Genomic DNA, 22,556 nt, shown 5'->3' on the forward strand with positions numbered 1-22,556 from the left:
ATCTGTTTTCTCTTTGTTGCTTAGGATGTGACAGTAATATGCCCTACACCCATTTTTCAGTTTTATGCACGTTATTTACTTCTCTTTCTTGCTTCCAACTTCTCCCTGCCCCTCCAAAAAAGAAAAAATCATGAGAGAGCCAATCTAGCTTTTATAAGTAAGTTTTTGAAGACAGAAAAAAACTTAAGAATAATATAAATTGCCAGTACAGTCCTTTCAAACAAAATGAGAAAAATACCTTATTTTGTATCCTTTTGGAGTAATATTAAATTGAGAAGCAGTTTTTGATTTATAACTCTCACTTTACATATTTGTATAACACCAGAACACATGCTTATTTGAAAGCATATATATTTTGAGGTAAGGTGACCCTCAAATTAAGATCTATCTGACATTATTGTGTTGAATTTGATTTAAAAATTAGTAAGCTCTTTTTGAAATACAGAATGTACAAATGTAAATGTGGTTAAATTAGTTAATTAAAAATATATAATATTGGTTGATAATGATTTACAGTCAACATGTTAATATTATCAGATGTCATTTTCTTTTTTTCTTTAGGTATAATTGACATAAAACCATATATTAGCTTCAGTTGTACAACATAGTTCAGTATTTGTAAGATGTCATTTTCAAATAAGAGTTTCAGGTTTTGTTTAACTTTTACTTTGTGAGAAAAAGTATAGTTATGATATAAAATGTTTTATTTCTCAGAAATTCTTATATTTTTATGTTGATCAATTTACAGGTGAATTATGTAACCTCATTACGCTGGATGTAGCTCACAATCAACTTGAACACCTTCCAAAGGAGATTGGAAACTGCACACAGATAACCAACCTTGACTTGCAGCACAATGAATTGTTAGACCTCCCAGATACTATTGGTATGAAAAGAGAAAGAAGATACTGTTAATCATTTATAGCTACTTGGACAATAAAATCTATTTCAGCATTGTTGAAGTGGTAAAACTTCTGAAAGATAGTATTTTATTTTATTTTTTCATTTATTTTTATTAGTTGGAGGCTTGAAAGATAGTATTTTAAAATCATTTTTTATTTCCATTTCTAGGAAAGGAAAATAAGTTTTAGGAAATGAGCTCAGGTAAATTGTAAAGAAGATAGAATATTGAGTAATGTGTATATGTTCTATAACTCTGTGCTTAAATTGCAGAATGGGTACATTTTTTGCTTTTGCTTATTTCAGAAATGTTGCATGCTCTTGTATAGGGTGTGGTCCCTTCTATGCTAAAATAGACCACACTGAAAAATAAAATCATTGCTCTTTAGTTTTTACAACATGGCAAGTACATTTTAAAGTTTGCTCATCTGTAATATCGAGGGATTAAAAGAAAAGATGTCTCAAAATGCATAAGGTGTTTTGAAGACATAGTCAGACTACAGAAAGTTGATGTGTTCCATATTTATAAATTCTTGTTTATATTTCTGAATGCCCCCAAACTTATACAAACAGTAAAGGGAGTTTTAAAAATTTTGGATGCTTTTAGTTATCACTGTGGTATGAGGAAACTATTAGGTTTATTAAAAAAAAATTACCCTGTACTTAGTTTATGTTATTTTAGTAATGAATATCTATAAGGTTCTATTACTAAATTGCATGAGGCCTATGATGATGTTAACTTTCTCCAGAAGAATTTTTATTTGCTTCTCTCAGGTACCTAGAGAGACTACTTTAATCCATCCGTGTTCTAAGGGTTGTGATTTTTCTGGTCCTCTCAAGTGGTTCAGAGGCAAACTGCAGAGTATTTGGAGGGCCGTTTAAATGATGATTTCACCCCTCTTACTAGGGTGCAGCCCTGTAGGGTCCTAGTTGATGCCAGTTACTAGACTCCTCACCCTTGGCAGGCTGTAGATTTTGACTCTTGGCAAAACATGCCTTCGCCTTTCAGTTACATCTTCTATTTAAGAGAGCACTCTTAGGACAAAAATCTCCTGTGCTTTGCTTGTTTCTGGGTTCCCAGCTGGTTTCCAGCCTGGTTACTGCTAGTCATTATCATACTCGTTTTCTGATTTTTGTTTTAGCAGTGTTCTTAGTTTTCTGCAGTGGGGGGGTTTGCTTAAATTACCTCCTGCTTCATAACTTGAAGCAGAAGCAGTTGTAATGGATTTTTTTTTAATGTTACAGTAGACTGTCTCTGGTTACATAACAACTATTCACAGAAGAGTTAAGCTGAGACTTTTTCAGGTTGTAATAGCTAGCCATTAGAACCTGTATCTTTCTGATTCTTGTCCCCTAGAGTCTAGAACAAAAAGACAGAAAAACACAAAATAAATGAAAAAAGTCATGGGAGACAGGACTAGAAGTTCTAGAAAGAGAATAGAGGTAAGACGATGAAGCTGTAAAATATAATTTAATAATATTTCCCTGAACTTGACAAAAAACCCAGATAATAAGATTGAAATTTCTTCCCAAGATGAAATAATGAAAAAAGATATATTCTGGTAGGAGTTTTTAAAATTGTTTACTAATTTTTAATAAACAATATGGGCTTCCCTGGTGGCTCAGCAGTAAAGAATCTACCTGCCAGTGCAGGAGACGCAAGTTTGATCCTTGGGTCAGTAAGATCCCCTGGAGAAGGAAATGGCAACCCACTCCAGTATTCTTAAACGGGAAGTTCAGTGGACAGGGAAGCCTGGAGAACTACAGTCCATGGGGTTGCAAAGAGTTAATCATGACTTGGCAACTAAACAACAACAATAATAAACAGTATTTTCATATGTAATGTTATAAAACCCTTGTCTAGTTTCAGTTTCAAAGTAATGCTGACTATATATAGTAAGTTGGAAAGTTTTCCCTACTCTTCAATTTTTGGAAAAGTTTGTATAAAATTGTCATATTTCTTCCTTTAATATTTGATAAAGTTCATTGATGCAGTCACCTGGTCAGGATTTTTCTTTGTTGGAATGTTTTTTTAAAATAATTTCAATTCTTTTGATAGACATGGGGCAATTTAGATTATCAGTTTCTTAGAAAACTTGATCATTTGTGTCTTTCATAGAATGTGTTCATTTCATTTAAGTTGTCACATTTAATGGGGATAAAATTGTTCATAACATTTGCTTATTAATAATTTCAGTATCTATAGAATCTGTGGTAATGCCATTTCTGTCTTTTCTGATATTGGCAATTTATATCTTCTCTCTTTTCCCAATCAGTCAGGCTAAAGGTTTATTAATTTTATCAGTTTTATTGATTGTCTCAAAGTATTCATTTTACTGTATTTTTCCCTTGGTTTTTATTTCATTGATTTCCACTTTGACCTTTCTCATTCCTGTTTGTCTGCTTACTTTGATTTTATTTGTCCTTTTTCTAGTTTCTTATAGTGGAAGATTGAGGTTATTGATTTAAGACCTTTCTTCTCTTCTCATAGAGTCAGTTCAGTTCAGTTCAGTTGCTCAGTCATGTCTGACTCTTTGCAACCCCATGGACTGCACCACGGCAGGCCTCCCTGTGCATCACCAACTCCCAGTTAACTCAAATTCATGTCCTTTGAGTCAGTGATGCCATCCGATCAGCTCATCCTCTGTCGTCCCCTTCTCCTCCTGCTCTCAATCTTTCCCAGCCATTTAGTGCTATAAAATTTTCCCTTACATGCCACTAACAACATCCCACAAATTGATATGTTCGGTTTTATTTTTTGTTTTGTCCAAAATGCTTTCTAATTTGCCCTTTTGTTTTCTGTGATCTATATGTTACTGAACAGTTTGTTATTTAGTTCCCAACATCTAACAGTTTTCCAGGGGTCTTTCTGTTACTGATTTCTAATTTCATTGTGGTTGAGAACATACTTTGTGTGACTTGAATCATTTAAATATATCGAGACTTTGAGTAATGTTGATGAGGCAATCAGTGAATTTATTCTACTACTAGCCCTTTTTGGTCATTTTTTTCCCTCCCAATTTTTATTAGTTATATTGTTAGGACATGCAACATTTATGGTATATCTTGTTAAGCCAGTCTCTAGTTTAGTCTTAATTGTTCACCAACAGTGCTGTTGCCCTAGTTGTTCAAGTTATTTCTTGGTTGGTTAAAGTCAGTCTTAGAGTAGTTTTCTCAGAAATTGTTCGTGAACAGTGAAAGTGAAGTCGCTCAGTCCTGTCCAACTCTTTGCAACCCCATGGACTGTAGCCTACCAGTCTCCTCCATCCATGGGATTTTCCAGGCAAGGGTACTGGAGTGGGTTGCCATTGTCTTCTCCAGGGGATCTTCCCGACCCAGGGATCAAACCAGGGTCTCCCGCATTGTAGGCAGACGCTTTACCATCTGAACCACCAGGAAAGACTTATTAACAGTAGTTTTCTAGTTTTTGTATGTTTGTAACTTTTATATTTAAAGAACTCTTTGATGGATATAAAAATCATTGAATTCAACTTCTTTTCCTTGAACATCTCAGGAGACCTAAAAGGTAGCTCTTTTAGTCTTCTACAATTGAATATGCAACAGTATGAGGCTGGTCTAATTGTTTTTTTTATCATTATAATGACTTAATCTTTGTCCCTGGCCACCCAGAGGGTTATTTATTTCTAAAGTTCAAGAACTCTATTATATTTCTAAGTGTTAATCTTTCAGGTTCCCATTTCCTTGGAATACTCTGAACCAGTTCAGTAATAAAGGTTTAATTTTTACTTCAGTATAAATCACCTATTGATGTGTTTACTTTGTTGTATGTTCTTATGTTGAAATATGTAAGTTTGCTTATTTTAAACAAGAAACTGCTTTTGATAGTAAAGGAGAAAAGAGAGAACAACGCATTTTAACATGATCACTTTTCAGTGAATGACACATGAACGCACCTTAAAAAAAGGCTTCTTTTATAAAATTAAAGGCTTCTCAGTCTTAGAAAAGTAAAGGTTGTTTACTCTGGCAAATCAGGGCAACTGAAATTAAAGATGCTTGAAATGTTATAAAGTTATGGCCTTATCCCTCTCGTTGATGCTAAATTGTATATTTCCTAAGATACTATAGATGCAGATATTTTATTGTTCCTTGAGCATATCAGGCAAGTTCTAGCCTCAGGGTCTTTGTACTTCTCAGTTTCTCTGCTTAGAACTTTTTTTCCTAAATATGCACATAAATTTCCTCTACTCTTTGAACTAATCAAATGGATATATAGAGTTCTATAAAGGGCATGGTTATTAATCAGTCCTGTTCTTCAGTTCAGTCACTCAGTCATGTCTGACTCTTTGCGACCCCATGGACTGCAGTGTGCCAGGCTTCCCTTTCCATCATCAACTCCCAAAACTTGCTCAAACTCATGTCCATTGAGTCGGTGATGCCATCCAACCATCTCATCCTCTATTGTCCCCTTCTCCTCCTGCCTTCAGTCGTTCCCAGCATCAGGGTCTTTTCCACCCAGTCAGTTCTTCACATCAGGTGGCCAAAGTATTGGAGTTTCAGCTTTCCAATGAATATTCAGGACTGATTTCCTTTAGGATGGACTGCCTTGATCTCCTTACTGTCCATGGGACTCTCAAGAGTCTTCTCCAACTTAGCATTTGTGAAACGACTCAGGAAATGTGCATCAGATACTATTACCTGGGTACTTCGGCAGAGGATTTGGGGGAGGGTCTGTTCCAGAAATGCCCTATAGGGTCCTGTTCTTACCCTCAAATATTCTAACAGTATTTCGTTATTTAATATTTTATGCACGTGTTGGTTTCCCTATCTTGCTCAATAACAATCAAAGGGGAGGGGGGTGCAGTTATAAAGTACTAAAATAAATAGTGTTGGCAAATAGAGAAAGCATAGGTTGTAGAGGATGTTAAAATCATCCAGTTAGTAAGACTCAGGTCCTTTGGATTCACTTCCTCTGACAGAGGATAGCTTCTCCATGTATTCTTTCTCCTGGCTTTCTTAATTTTGCATTTCTATTTTCTATCAGAAGTAATTCTTCTGTATTTCAAGTGTGCTTGTTAATATGAAAACATTTGACTTCATTGTTAATCTTGAGTAATTGACATGTTAGAATAACACAAGTGCCTCACTTCTAACACACTCTACATGGGCAGATTACAAATGAGTATTGGAAATCAATAAGAACTGAAACATTAATGATAAAAATTTATATGTCTAATTTATAAAATTTTATAATAAATATAAATTGGCTTTGATAGTTGTCAGCAAACTAAATACAGGTGTTATCCCAAGTAATAGCAAAGCGAGTTAAGTATTGCTTGTTGAAAATTTTTATAGTATTATAGTCATTTATGATATACCATGTTTATTAAGATACTTCTTTGCCTTCCTCCATCCCTCTCAACCCCCGTATTTTGATTGTATTGCAGAAGGTTGAGATTTGATGAGAAATCTGAATATGCAGGTCTTGATCTGTTACAAATCTCAACAGTCATAATTGACCTTTGAGATTCTCTCTCTCATCTATTGGAGAAGAGCAATTCACCCCAAACCATCAGTGACAAACTTAGCTGAAGTATAATTCTGACACTACGCCCCCCCCCCCCCCCCCCCCCCCCCCCCCCCCGTCTACTTCTTGAGAAGTATAACTTAAAATGAAAAACAAACAAGCCAACACCTGTCTTGGAGAGTTGATGCTAGTCCCACAGGAGTTGCCCTGTTCTCTTTTCCCTGGACCAAAAAGAAAGTTGCACTGAATTCACAATTGAAAATCAAATCTTTTATCACTTTACAGTCACTTTTCCAAAAATCACTTTAATTATTTGCCTCTTTTTTTTTTTTCCCCTCGCAAGTAGATCTAGATATTTTTAACTCTCTTTTTTGCTTAACATATAAATACTCCTTGAGTAGTTATCACTCTTTGGCAATAAGCAATGCCATTTACTTCCAGGCAGAGCAGTACCAAGATCACTGACAACTCAGGCTGTGGGGAAGAGGTAGAAGGAACTGGGGAGAGGGGCACAGCTGATTGCCGTTAAGTAAAGAGTGCTCAAAAACGTATTTAGAGTCTTAAAGCCTTTTGAGGTCTCTAGTGGTTTTATGAAATCAGGGAGAGGAGGGTCTGAAATAGGAAAATTTTTTATTTTCTGTTTGTTTTCAGAGTGAGAGAAATATACAAGAAGACCTTGTCTTCAAGGCTAGAGCACAGAATAATTCATAGAGGCCTTTTGTTACACTGGGCTCTGAAGAAATGTTACAGTAATTATGATTATATCAACAAATAGAGTTTTAGTGATTGAATTTAGGTGATACAGTTCTACTTACATGTAGCAACTTTACTAGTTTTCTTTTTAATGGTGGCATTCTTTTGAGTTTTTGACTTTTAAGAATGTTTTTTAATAAGTATTTTTAATCAGAGGATAATTGCTTTACACTATTGTGTTGGCTGTTGGCTTTTACCACATAACAACATGAGTTAGCCATAAATATGCATATATCCCTTCCCTCTTGAACTTCCACCCCATCCCACCCCTCTAGGGTGTCACAGAGTACAATGTTGAACTCCCTGTTATACAACAACTTCCCATTAGTTATCTGTTTTACATATGGTAAGGTATATGTTTCAGTGCTACTCTCTCAGTTCGGCCCACCTTCTCCTTACCCCGTTGTGTCCAAAGTCTGTTCTCTATATCTGTGTCTCTATTCCTGCCCTACAAATATGTTTATTGGTACTGTTTTTCTAGATTCCATATGTATGTGTTAATATACAATAATTTGTTTTTCTTTTTCTGACTTACTTCACCCTGCATACTCTAGGTTCATCCACTTCACTAGAACTGACTTAAGTACTTGTCTTTTTATGTCTAAGTAGTATTCCATTTCATTTGTCATTTATCCATTCCTTTGTCAATGATATTTAGGTTGCTTCCATGTCCTAGTTATTATAAAATAGTGCTGCAGCAAACATTGAGATATATGTGTCTTTTTCAGTTATGATTTTCTCAGTGTATATGCCCAGTTGGAGTTTCTAGGTCATATGGTAGTTTTATTCCTAGTATTTTAAGAAACATCCACACTGTTCTCCATAGTGACTGTATCAGTTTACATTCCCACCAACAGTGCAAGAGGGTTCCCTTTTCTCCACACCTTCTCCAGCATTTATTGTTTGTTTTTTTTTTTTATTAGTTGGAGGCTAATTACTTTACAGTATTGCAGTGGTTTTTGCCATACATTGACATGAATCAGCCATGGATTTACATGTGTTCCCCATCCCGATCCCCCTTCCCGCCTTCCTCTCCACTGTTTGTAGATTTTTTTGATGACCATTCTGACAGGTGTAAGGTAATACCTCATTGTAGTTTTGATTTGAATTTCTCTAATAATGAGCAGTGTAGAGCATCTTTTCTTGTGTTGGTTGGCCATCTGTATATCTTCGTTGGAGAAATATGTGCTTAGGTCTTCTGCCTACTTTTTGATTGGGTTCTTTGCTTTTCTGGCATAGGGCTGCATGAACTGCTTGTATATTTTTGAGATTAATCCTTTGTTAGTTGTTTCATTTATTATTATTTTCTCCCATTCTGAGGGTTATCTTTTCATCTTTCCTTTGTTATGCAAAAGCTTTTAAGTTTAACTAGGTCCCACTTGTTTTTGTTTTATTTCCATTTCTCTAAGAGGTGGTCAAAGAGGATATTACAGATATTTATATCAGAGTGTCTTGTCTATATTTTCCTCTAAGAGATTTAGAGATTCTGGCCTTACATTTTATGTAACTTTTAAGTTTATTTTCAATTTCTCAGTTTAATGATTCTGGAAAAAAATTGTACTTTTAGCATCATTTCATTGTTAGAACTTGTGTGCCTTTTCTATTGATTTTTTGCTACTTTGTTAAAATAAGATAAAGACTGTTTGAGTTAGAGTCTTACTCAAAAGTTACACTAAATTAACCTAAAAATGCTGATTTCCTTTGCTGAAATTGAAAGCATTAATTTTAATTCATAGCCATTTAATGTTTCCATACTTTAAAAATCTGACAGCATAAGAAAGCAAGCTGTCAGATTCAGAACACAGAGCAACTTACTGTCAAAGTTAAGCACTTAGAAAGCTAAATGCCAGTGATTGACAGTGATCAGCCTCCATTTATCTGCAGAAGCTCGGCAACATTGATTTTATTTCTTAGTCACAGTGGCTCAATATTAAGGCAAGCTATGACTTGATTTCTAGGTTGCAGTTTACTTTGTGGTTAAAATCACTTACTGAAAGAGGCTAGAGTTGAAACCACTGCAGGGGGTGAATCATAGTAAATGCCAGACTTCTGGTGTCAAGTTTTGTTTTGTTTTTTTCTGGCATAAGAGAGTGTTGATATTTCATCATTAATTTTTTTTTACCTTTTTTATTTTGCTGGGAGTAGTGGATTTTGGCAAAATGTGGATGACTCTGAGTATACCACGCTCTCAAGAAAGTGACAAGTCCTTTGCAGATGATAATTGCTTCATCAGAATAGCATATTCTCATAGAGTACACTTTTTAAAGTTCATCCTCTTCAGTCCCACTGGACAAAAAATGTTTAGACATTTCATAGACCTTTTGGTGAATGCTTCAGCTATTTTATTACCGTGAAACAGCTTTATTGCATAGGGAAAGCAGTGGTATGAAGGAGAGACAGGGGATGGATGAGCTGCTCCTGCTTCTTTTTTAAGATTGAGTGCCTTTTTTATCTTCAACTTGGCATAGCAAATTAAAATTTTATCAGAAGATTTTTGAAATTCTTTGTACTCAGACATTATCACTGCTTATGGGAAAATTTCTATCTCTTTACTAGTCTTGTTGTGGCCATGGACATGGGATAGGCAAGGAATAAAATACTGATACCCTCCCTCCTTCCCCATTTTGAATGGATGTGAGTTAATGGGGACTCTTCCTTCAGATTTGGTGGGAATGAAATTGATACTGCCTAATGGCACTGTCTGTTAAGATTTAAGATATTGCTATCTTTCGATACATCTGAAATATTTTCACATGTCCACACAGATATCTATTAGGATGTTCATTATAGAATTCCTTTTTTAAATATTAGAAACAAATGCTCTCCATTGGGGGATGATTCAGTTCAGTTCAGTTCAGTTGCTCAGTCGTGTCTGACTCTTTGCCACCCTGTGAACTGCAGCATACCAGGCCTCCTTGTCCATCACCAACTCCCAGAGTTCACCCAATGGTATGATTACACATATCATAGAATACAATAGTTAAATAAAATGAAGTATATCTGTATTTACTCAACAGGAAAATATTTCTATGACCTGTTATTTAGGAGGAAAAGTGTGCAAAATGATCCCATTTATATAAAGACAAACACAGAGCATTTTAAAAAATCCTGTATTTGTATATGTATAAGTAAAAACTTAAGAGAAGGATCTCAATAGGTACATATTGGATTACACACCATGGTTTTCTGGGGAATAAAGTTACATATTTTGTAATTGAAAATTTATTTGGTGGGATAAGAGGAGTGCAATTGTTAGTTCATTCTCTGATATCTAAAAATGGGCTGCTTAGTCATTGGGTATCCCAGGAAAAATTAAAGTGAATATTTTTAGAAGAACTAATTTTTAGTCAGGTAGACCAGGCAAATCTGTTATGTATTTTAAAATCATGTCCAGTTAACATCTGTGTTTTGCAGACATGCTATTTTATAAGTTGAGAATGGATCAAAGAAAAAAGCTTTTAATGAGTCTCTCATATAATTTTGAGTTTTTGCATCTTGTTCCTAATGGAAAGGAGGACAAATGGTGAAATATTTGAGCATCTTTAATAATAAAGCATGAATGAAAGCCTGGTGTGTGCTTTGCACTGAAATTCTGTGCAGATTTCAGTAGAAATGCATCGCAAGCTCCCTTATTGAATGCTGTTCAGTCTGTTGGGGGGAGTAACTAACACATCAAACAGTCGACAGCGTAGACTATAAGTGAGATGCCAGTGTGTGATGAAAACAGCATGTGGCCATGTGGCCAGTTTATAGGGAGAGCAATAAGACCTTGATAGAATGGCCAGAGAAAACTTCATTAACAAATATGCTGGACTTAGTGTGGAATAAAAATGCACTCCATGAGCCAAACAGCAAGGACAGTCAGATAGCATGGAGGCAAGAATGAACATATCATGCTTCTGTGTCAGGAGCAAACAAGTTTAGTGGATCAGGGTCCATAAAATTCACAAAAAAAAACAATTACTTGATAAGGAGCCAGTTGAGTTTGAGTCTGGCTCTGCCATTAAGTCGCTGCACGTGCCTTACGCTCAAGTCAGTGCTGAGTGCTCTCAGGGGCTTTTACTGGTGTGCTTGGCTGTCTTTTTTATCTCTTGTCTTTTTTGGGGGGGATTGGCTATCTGAAACTCAAACCACCATGCTCTGTTTTCCACAGCTTAGCTCATATCCTCACTGTATGGAGAAAATGAGCCTCACAGTGTAAAGTGTCCAAACATCTTACCTCTGTGTTAATATAAAGCTTCTCCATAATGTAAACTATTCATTCAATAAACGGATGGTACAAAGATGTCACAGTTTTTAAAATTAAAATGACTTCAGAATTATAGAGTTTTTCTTTATCAAAAGGACATTTTAAAATTTAAAAAATTATAGGAAATTAGGGAAATTCTAGACAAGTTGAAAGAAAAAAATTTAATCTGTATTTCTGTCATGTAGAGATAACTTAAACTCTTGGCATGTGTATGTAATCATACAGATCATACAAAACACATTATTTTGTTATCTGACTTTTTTCATTTAATGTCATAACAGTCTTTCATATCTTAAAAGATTTTTTGTATAATAATTTTAATAGGTACAGGATATAGCAGACTCTAGTTGTACCATAGAATAAAATTATCTTTTGAATATCTATTTTGTATCAGTCATCGTACTAAGTATCTTACACACATTGTATTTAATTCTTAGAGCAACCCTGTCAGATATTTGACATTATCCCCACTTCATGGGTGAGGAGATAGACTTAGTTAAGTAACTTACCCAGGGACACGTAGATATAGAATATCCCTTGTTTTTGCTGTTACACTGTGATGCCTTCAATCTAAATAATTATGCATCAATTCTTGAACATACAGGTTGTCTCCATTTTTTGCTATTAGAAACTTGACTATAATTTCATCATAAAGCAGATTATTTTTTGCCAACCCAACTTCCAAGTAACATTTGTATCATATTTAATGTCATAGTGGAGAAAGGAATGGCAGCCCACTCCAGTATTCTTGCCTGGACAGAGGAGCCTGGTGGGCTGCAATCCATGGGGTCGCAGAGAGTCAGACATGACTGAGCGACTAGCACTATGTCATAGTTCACTGATAGAAATAATAATGTTCTTGCTCTTAATTTTAATCTCTGAATTCTCTGAAACTTTGGAAAGTGATCCAACTCTCTGCTTGTTCCCCGCCACCTCCGAAATTGACACATATCCCTGGAGTGTCATTAGAAAGACACTAGTGAAGCGTCCTTATTTAATTTGGGAAGCACTTTAAAGACAAAGTTAACTTGTCTTTTCTAAGTGGTCGTTTTTACTGTTGCTTTTTAATTCAATTTTCTGCCTGTTGGAGTCTTAGTTAATCATAACTAGTGAACTCTTAACCCAGTTTCCAAACACTGTTATAAGAAAGTAATGAAAATGAGTATACTGTACCTCTGTAATAGTTCTAATTGCAGGAATTGAAATGATTGCTAAGGGTTTTTTGCACTGTAGCTGGCTAGATTTATGGTATATAGACTTATCAGAGTATTTTTGACATCAGTAACTAACTCTTAAAAATGTAAAGGGTAAAAATTAGCTCCATTTAGGCATTTCTTAGAACTTTGATCATTATTTTCTTCAGCAAGAGAGAAAGATGCAAATGAATATAACTAGATGAGGAATATGAGACAAGGTGACTGCTCTGCTAGGTTTTAAGGCTTAACTTATTCTGTAGGCTAATACATGTTTTCTTCTAGTATTGGAGTAATGTTGTATCTAAGAAAGTTATTCATACAATGACTTTCTGAAAAATAGTCAAAGCAGAAATTTGAAAGAAATTGACAAACATCAGACAGTTGCTGAAAGTTGAAAGGCACCAAAATATTTATCTCCAAAATGTGTGACACAGGCGTCCACTTCTATACCGGCCTACTTTGGAGATATTGTTGATTGATCTCAGACCACTTCAACAAAGCAACTATCACAATAAAGTGTCACACAAATTTTTTGTTTCCCAGTGTGTATAAAAGTTATGTTACAAAGTACTGTAGTCTATTAAGTGTGCAGTACCATTTTGTCTAAAAACTATACATGCCTTAATTAAAAATACTTCATTGATAAAGTATCATTCAGGTTATAGACTAGCTCTTTTGATTTCCTTCAGTTATTTCTGGCTCTTGATTTAAAGTGAAAGACGTAATTCTAACTTTGACGTGGTTAGAAGTCACTGGAGGGTCATTATTGGCTTAATTTCAATATTGTTGTATTCAGGAGAGAGGGAGAGAGACAGGGAAGCAACTGTTTGGTAGAGCATAAAGCATATACATAGCATTTATCAATTAAGTTCACCATCTTAAATAAGTGCAGTTCATGGCACCCCAAAACAATTACACTAGTAACATCCAAGATCACTGATCATAGATCTCCAAAACAAGTATAATATAACAACATAAAAGTTTGAAATATAGTGAGAATTACTAAAATGTGACACAGAGACATTAAGTGAGCAAATGCTTTTGTGAAAAATGGCACAACCCTGTTCAAAGCAGGGTTGCCACAAACCTTTGATGTGTAAACACACAGTATCAGTGAAGCACAATAAAGAAAAGTATAATAAAATGAGGTATCCTTTTAATTTCTAATACTGATAATACTGTTTAAAACTAGAGGCTAATATTTAACCTAGCCCAACTAAAAAGGTTGTAGCAACAATTGCATTGTTGAATCAGAAATTAACCAGCCATGATAAAAAAAATACATTGAACTAAATTCTCATTACTCTTATCTTTTTTGGTATTAAGATGAATTTATATTGTTTTTAAAATTAAATTTGATTTAAACCTGTGATAGCAGATATCATCTTATTCATCCATGTAGCTTACCATGGGTCTTGGCTATAGAAGTATATATAAAATGTCTGTTTTTCTGCTCTGCTTATTTTAGGTATTCAGTAGTGACTAATATGCTCAAGCTGGATATGCTTAGATAATGAGAGCCTATAGCTTTCACTTTTGTTTATAAAAATTTATTTTGAGAAATTTTTAACCATCATCAACTTTTTAGAGAAATTTTGGATTGTTTATATTTAACTCGTAAAAAATATTGAACCTTTCTGATCTCACAAAATAATTGTGCATCTTGTATTTTAAGTAATTATCATTTATTACTTTGATGTTATTCAACTGGGCCTTGTCTAAAGGTTAGTATTTATTTAAGTGTGCCAGTACTTTCCAATAATTGATTTTAAAAATTGACTTGCAGCTGTGTATTTCATTATTTCTCTAAGACGGTGGGCACAAAAGTGGCTTCAGTTTCATCCTAATTGGTAGAGTGTAGTGTGTAGTTTCTTGGTACAAAAAGTTAAGGATCTTGTTGAAATAGTACTTAAAAGTAATACATAAATATTGCTTGATAGCCTGAAAGAGTGACAGGCTTACCAGATTAAAAAAAAAAATTCCTTTTTTTTTTTTATGTTCACAGGAAATCTGTCCAGTTTAAGTCGTCTTGGTCTGAGATATAACAGACTGTCAGCAATACCCAGATCATTGGCAAAATGCAGTGCACTTGAAGAATTAAATTTAGAGAACAATAACATTTCTACTTTACCAGAGGTAAGAAGTGAATTATGGTAAACTCTTGAAACGAGTCTGTAAGATAATGAAGGGAAGATTAATCGGTCTTTACAGCTTGATAAATAATTTGATGATTGAGATTGCTTAAGTAACGGGTATGCTGTGGATACATATCCCATCACTGAGATAAAAAATTCCAAAAAAGTAAGAGTAGGTATAATTATCGGAACAAAAATCAAGGTGAAAAATCGGTGTGCTACTTTCTCTTTAGTGAAAGTGAAAGTGAAGTCGTTCAGTCTTGTCCCACTCTTTGTGACCCCATGGACTGTAGTCTACCAGGCTCTTCCGTCCATGGGATTTTCCAGGGAAGAATACTGGAGTGGGTTGCCATTTCCTTCTCCAGGAGATCTTCCCAACCCAGGGATTGAACCCGGGTCTCCCGCATTGTAGTCAGATGCTTTACCATCTGAGCCACCAGGGAAGTCCATGTAAATCTTTCTTATGTCATTTGGGACTTGATAATAAAAGCTATTAAGAAGTTGTAGGGCTGATGTAAAACTCAACTACCCTAGTACCCCAGTTCAGTTACTTAAAAAAAAAAACAACTTACTGTGGAAAGATAGTAAAAGAATGGCTACTTAGATCTACTTATTACTTAGTACTACTTATTATTGAGATTAGTATGAGTTGCAACATTGCTGTGACCCAAATTATTGCTCTGCTTATACAATAATATTAAGCCCATTTAGCATATACCAGTCATGAGAATCTGTTACTTTTTACCACACTATTTTTCATTTGGGTTTCGTTGGTTCTATTAGAAAAATATTTTCACTTATTTTGCTTAGAGATTAATTGGACAAGATGCAATATTCTTTTCTAAATTGTCTTTCTTAACTTTATTATTTTTTACTCTTGCCATTCCTTCTTTTGCTACCTGTTATAGCATACCCAGCAGCTAGTAAGTGTACTTGTAGTTATTCAAGCATATTTTACTGTATTCTAACATGAGTGGAATTTTGGACTTAATGGATTGACTGAACTTTGCAAAGTCTTTTTTTTTTTCTAATAATTAAAAATATCTTGTATAGTTTCTAGTCTGGACCAGTTCACTAAAACTACTGTGACAGTATCTCACCTGTGGCAAAAGAGCACTGTTGTTGGTAGTAAGTAGTAATTTGGGATTAGGAATAGAATCCACAGATTGTAGATATAGCCCTGACAGCTAGACTGTTTGGGTTTTTTAATTTCTGTGATAATGGTAATTCTTCACTTCGAAATGGGTGAAGTTCTACCATTTAATGTCATCCACTTTTCTAACAGTGATTCCTATCCCATAATAAGGCAACTAATTAACACATTAATTAGATCTTGTTGGCATTCTTTTAGGGTGTGATTTATGAGTTTAAGTAAGACTGACCACTTTTACAATGTCATTATGTCTAAATGTAAAGACCAGGTATATACCAAGTTTCACCTAGTGAGAAATTTTAATATTTATTTATATATCCAGTCATGTTGTCACTGAAGGGAAACTTAATTATTGGGTATCTTAGGATAAAGACATGTGCTGAGTATTTTCATCTAACTTTGTGACTGAAATAAGTCAGGATTTATTTTTGATAAGAGAATAATAAGACAGCTCTCTTCAGTCTGTCTGTGGAAGAAGGGGTGTGTGTGTGTATTTAAACATGCCCATTTTCAGATAGAGAAGTATGGATGAAATCCTTGATAGGCCTTGTTCAAACTTTGGAAAGCATTAAGTTTTATTTAAAAGTAGTCTATGTGCTTTGGAAGTAGCATGTTCTTAATGCAAATGCGTAATTATCTGCATTTATAATAACAAGAAAAACAATAAAAACCATTAAACAGCACTTAGATGTTCAAGCTGGCAGGAAAAATTGGGAAAGTGGTTTTCAAAGGGGGCTCATTATATTGCTGAAATCAGAGCTGGCAAAATCACTATATACTTTTCCGTTTGAAGACTGTCTGAAAATGGACTCGTTTTAATGGATGCCTAAAGACGAAAGGAGAAGGAAATTAATAAGTTTAAGCACATATACTCAAGGCATCAGGCTGGAAGCTTTACATGTATTGTTTCATTTATATCTTCACTGTAATCCTACTGGTTATTGGAGTGGTCTCATCAAATAGCGAAATAAGACTTGAGAAGTCATGTTTTTGGCCAAATGCGTAACCCTGAAATATTTTTTCTGGGAATATAGTGAGAGATATATTGATTAATTAATTCACTGAAGCTCACCTGGCTGATAAGTAGAAGATCTAAGATGGGAACCCAGATGTATTTGACTCTGCAGCAATGAGCAGCAACCCCAAAGCTTCACAGTATGACCTTAGAATGGAAAGGTTGGAGAGCTGCCTTACAGCAATCCAGAGTGTTTTCTTCTGCTTTTCTGAGTATTTAAAATGGTTTTTCATCCTTTAAGATTTGACTCACTTTCAACTGTCTTCTGCTTTTCCAGTTATTCCAGTATTTCTCCTTTACTCTGAATTTAAATAAAGAAGTGACTTATAAAGTTACTTACATATATATATATATTTATTTATTTTAAAAATCTTTATTACAACTTATAAAACAAGACATCATTCTCTTACAAATGAATAGAACAAAAGTTCAGAGAGATAACTTGCTCAAAGTCACGAACTACTAAAAGATGGGGCCAGGATTTAAAACTATTTTATAGCCTGAACCAGTGTTTCTCAAACATTAATGAGCATACAGGTCACCTGGAAATCTTAAGATTCAAAATATGATTCTGTGAGGGTGGGGCCTAAGAGTCCACATTTCTAACAAGCTCTCTGGGGATACAGATGCTGCTCTTCCTTGAGCCAGACTTTGAATAGCAAAAGCCTATTCTGTATAATTTATTATTGATTATATAGAGTTGTATATTATTTTCTTTTTCCTATCTGTGTGCTTTATTTCTTTTTTTTTTTTGGCTTTATTTCTCTAAATGGAATTTAGTCTTGATGTTAGAGATCCTTTTATAATACTAAACACCTAGCACTGTGGTTACATGGTGGGAGACTGAAGTAAGAGGGCATATGGGGTTATGTGCTAAGTGAATACTTGTTTGATAGATGTATATTCTCTCAGGAATTTACAGTATGGAAAAGCAATGTATTATATAATATCAAAAAGTATTGTTATCTTCTGAATTTAATATTCTTAAAAGGAGCATTTAAGTTACTGAATGATATCTTATTCTGTGTCAGGTATTATATTAATCTTAATAATAATTTAGAGATAGATATTTAACTAAGACTTGGATAGCACTGATTACACAGCAGGTAACGGAGTCAGGACTCAAACTCAGGACTGTCTGATACCAGTCCTCTCTAAGGTCTTGTATGAGAGGTCTCAAACTGGCCACTCATGAAACACCTCTTACCCACAGATATGTTATCTTTACCCTGTAGAGTATTTTAAATAAAGCCAAAGAATAAAAGGAGATTTAATATAAGTAAATGAATTTCCTGTTTCTTCCTAAATTCTGAAAATCTGACTACATTGGCTGCACATCCCTGCAAGGTAACAATTAGCTAGAGCTGAGTAGTGAGTGACTTTTCTTCTGGATGAGGCATTACAGAACCGGCCCAACCAGTCTCTGTCATTTGTTACCTGCAAGACTCTGCCAGGCATTTGGTGCTGCTGCTCTGTGTTCTACAGAATAAGTCTTGTTATAGTTGTAATTCTTATGCTTATTTCATTTTTTCTTTTTAACAGAGTCTTTTATCAAGTCTTGTGAAACTGAATAGTTTGACCTTAGCTAGAAATTGCTTCCAGTTATATCCAGTAGGTGGTCCATCTCAATTTTCCACTATCTATTCCCTCAACATGGAACACAATCGAATCAACAAAATTCCATTTGGAATTTTCTCCAGAGCAAAAGTATTAAGTAAGCTGAATATGAAGGTAAGCCTCTATTTGTATTAGGGGAAAATCACCTCTTTAACTAGTACTTTTAGTGTATTTATGATTTATCAGAATGGGCAATTGTTTCTTCCTGATGCTGTGCTCATTTTTTAATTGGATTGTTTGGGTTTTTCTTTTTTACTGTTGAGTTGCAGGAGTTCTTTATATATTTTGGATGTTAATGCTTTGTCAGTTATATGATTTGCAAATATTTTCTCCCAGTGGGTGATTTTTAGTTTCTTATTGCTTGTCTGTATTCTCTACAATGAATGAATCTCATTTGTAGTAAGGAAAATAAATTTTATTGTAGAAGGAAGAAAGAAATGAAAAATGATTTGTCCACTGATGTAATTTGTAGTGAACAAACTTTTTTTTCTTGACTTCCTGCTTTTGCATTCCAGTCCCCTCTAATGAAAAGGACATCTTTTTTTGAGTGTTAGTTCTAAAAGGTCTTGTAGGTCTCCATAAAACTGTTCAACTTCAGCTTCTTCAGTGTTACTGGTTGGAGCATAGACTTGGAATGCAAAAGTAGGAAGTCAAAAACACCTGGAGTAACAGGCAAATTTGGCCTTGGAGTACAGAATGAAGCAGGGCGAAGGCTGATAGAGTTTTGCCAAGAGAACCCACTGGTCATAGCAAATACCCTCTTCCAACATCACAAGAGAAGACTGTACACGTGGACATCACCAGATGGTCAACACCCAAATCAGATTGATTGTATTCTTTGCAGTCAAAGATGGAGAAGCTGTATACAGTCAGCAAAAACAAGACCAGGAGCTGACTGTGGCTCAGATCATGAACTCCTTATTGCCAAATTCAGACTTAACTTGAAGAAAGTAGAGAAAACCACTGGACCATTCAGGTATGGCCTAAACCAAATCCCTTATGACTATACAGTAGAAGTGAGAAATAGATTTAAGGGACTAGATCTGATAGAGTGCCTGATGAATTATGGACGGAGGTTTGTGACATTATACAGGAGACAGGGATCAAGACCATCCCCAAGAAAAAGAAATGCAAAAAGGCAAAATGGCTGTCTGAGGATGCCTTGCAAATAGCTGTAAAAAGAAGAGAAGCGAAAAGCAACGGAGAAAAGGAAAGATATACCCTTTTGAATGCAGAGTTCCAAAGAATAGCAAGGAGAGATAAGAAAGCCTTCTTCAGCGATCATTGCACAGAAATAGAGGAAAGCAATAGAATGGGAAAGACTAGAGATCTCTTCAAGAAAATGTAGAGATACCAAGGGAACATTTCATGCAAAGATGGGCTCAATAAAGGACAGAAATGGTATGGACCTAACAGAAGCAGAAGATATTAAGAAGAGATGGCAAGAACACACCAAAGAACAGTACAAAAAAGATCTTCACAACCCAGATAATCACAATGGTGTGACTACTCACACTCAGCTAGAGCCAGACATCCTGGAATGTTACGTCAGGTGGGCCTTAGGAAGCATCAGTATGAACAAAGCTAGTGGAGGTGATAGAATTCCAGTTGAGCTATTTCAGATCCTGAAAGATGATGCTGTGAAAGTGCTGCCCTCAGTATGCCAGTAAATTTGGAAAACTCAGCAGTGGCCACAGGACTGGAAGAGGTCAGTTTTCATTCCAATCCCAAAGAAAGGCAAAGCCAAAGAATGTTCCAACTACCACACAGTTGCACTCATCTCACATGTTAACAAAGTAATGATCCAATTTCTCCAAGTCAGGCTTCAACAGTAAATGAACCATGAATTTCTAGATGTTCAAGCTGGATTTAGAAAAGACAGAGGAGTCAGAGATCAAACTGCCAACATCTATTAAATCATCGAAAAAGCCAGAGAATACCAGAAAAACATCTACTTCTGCTTGATTTATTACACCAAAGCCTTTGACGTAAGCCTTTGTGTGGGTCACAACAAACTGTGGAAAATTCTTCTAGAGATGGGAATACTAGACCACCTAACCTGCCTTCTGAGAAATCTGTATGCAGGTCAAGAAGCAACAGTTAGAACCGGACATGGAACAACAGACTGGATACAAATTGGGAAAGCAGTATGTCAAAGCTGTATATTGTCACCTTGCTTATATAACTTATATGCAGAGTACATCATGAGAAATGCCAGGCTGGATGAAGCACAAGCTGAATCAAGATTGCCAGGAGAAATATCAGTAGCCTCAGATATGCAGATGACACCACCCTTATGTCAGAAAGGGAAGAAGAACTAAAGAGCCTCTTGATGAAAGTGAAAGGAGAGAGAAGAAGCTGCCTTAAAACTCAACATTCAGAAAACGAAGATCATGGCATCTGGTTTTATCACTTCATGACAAGTAGATGGGGAAACAATGGAAATAGTGAGAGAGTTTATTACTTTGGGCTCCAGAATTACCCCAGATGGTGACTGCAGCCATGAAATTAGGAGGCTTTCCTTGGAAGAAAAGCTATACCTAGACAGCATATTAAAAAGCAGAGACCTGCTTTGCCGACAAAGGTCTGTTTAATCAAATCTATGGTTTTTCCAGTAGTCATGTATATGGATGTGAGAGTTGGACTGTAAAGAAAGCTGAGTGCTGAAGAATTCATGCTTTTGAGCTGTGGTGTTGGAGAAGACTCTTGAGAGTCCCTTGGACTGCAAGGAGATCCAACCAGTCCGTCCTAAAGGAAATCAGTGCTGAATATTCATTGGAAGGATTGACGCTGAAGCTGAAACTCCAATTCTGCGGCCACCTGATGTGAAAAACTGACTCCGTGGAAAAGACCCTGATGCTGGGAACCATTGAAGGCAGGAGGAGAAGGAAGCGACAGATAATGAAATGGTTGGATGGCATCACCTGCTCGATGGACATTATTTTGAGCAAGCTCCAGGGTTGATGATGGACAGGGAAGCCTGACGTGCTGTAGTCCATGGCGTCACAAAGAGTCGGACACGACTTAGCGACTGAACTTTACTGTATGGAAAACTTTGGAGGCTGCGCGTTTTTGTTCCTTATTTTTTCTTTCTATATTTCGATATTTTAAAAAGGGAATGTCTTTTTCTGTTTAAGAATTCTCTTTCTATAGGGAGTTACATATGGAGCTTTATTTTTGTGGTTTTACCTTGAATGCTTCGTTTTGTCTCTGTCAGGACAATCAGTTGACATCACTTCCCTTGGATTTTGGAACTTGGACCAGTATGGTAGAATTGAATTTAGCTACTAATCAGCTCACAAAGATCCCTGAGGATGTGTCTGGTCTTGTTTCTCTTGAGGTGAGTATAAAAGAGCATTTAGAACTCATTATACTTTTCCACAGTTACCTCATTCATGAAGTTTCCAATTAAATATTTTCATAATTGAAGATCATAATTAGAAATGTTAGTGCTCTCAGGACTTCCCTAGCAGTCCGGTGGTTCAAACTCCTCTCTCCCAATGCAGAGGGTCTGGATTTGATCCCTTCTTGGAGAACTAAGGTCCTGTATGCCACGTGAAGTGGTCATAAATAAATAAATAGTCCAGATTCAGTCAATTGAAAAAAAAAAGAAATGTAGTGCTCTCTTAAACATGCAGCTGTATTAGGATGATGAGGTGTTAACTTAATCTGGGCTCAATGCTTTTGAATTACTCTTGCCCACTAAAAGTTGGTCGGTTTTTGAATACTATAAAGTATCTTTGAAAGAAAGGGTCTCTAAAGCGCAGCATCTTTTAGAATGTATTTTTTTTTCTTAACTCTGTTTCTAAGAATGCTATACCATTGTCCTCTAAAATAATTCTGGGTTCCTCATATTGGCATTCAGCACCCTTCATATAATTCTGACCTACTTTTCCATCCTGTTTACCTACCTCCTCTTTTATTTACTAACCGAATTGATTAGTTTCTTTGTTGGCAACATGTGCATATTTCTAGCTCTGTACCTTTATTGTTCCCAATATCTGGAATGCTCTTTTCTCATCCCCTTAAATTTTTCTTTTAAGATTATTTCTC

General features: G+C 35.4%; 1 protein-coding gene across 4 annotated transcripts in view; it reads left to right on the plus strand.

Moving 5' to 3' along the window:
• The window catches only part of SHOC2 (SHOC2 leucine rich repeat scaffold protein), an 84,398-nt gene that overhangs the window by 55,564 nt on the left and 6,278 nt on the right, over nt 1–22,556 (plus strand). For all 4 annotated transcript variants that reach the window (XM_020905450.2, XM_020905453.2, XM_020905449.2 and 1 more), the window contains exons 3-6: nt 749–886; nt 14,589–14,719; nt 18,429–18,617; nt 21,721–21,843. In XM_020905450.2, coding sequence (XP_020761109.1) covers nt 749–886; nt 14,589–14,719; nt 18,429–18,617; nt 21,721–21,843 — 581 coding nt within the window. The remainder of the gene's footprint in view (nt 1–748; nt 887–14,588; nt 14,720–18,428; nt 18,618–21,720; nt 21,844–22,556) is intronic.

Source organism: Odocoileus virginianus, chromosome 7 (assembly GCF_023699985.2).
Source record: "Odocoileus virginianus isolate 20LAN1187 ecotype Illinois chromosome 7, Ovbor_1.2, whole genome shotgun sequence".
NCBI classification, from domain to species: domain Eukaryota; kingdom Metazoa; phylum Chordata; class Mammalia; order Artiodactyla; family Cervidae; genus Odocoileus; species Odocoileus virginianus.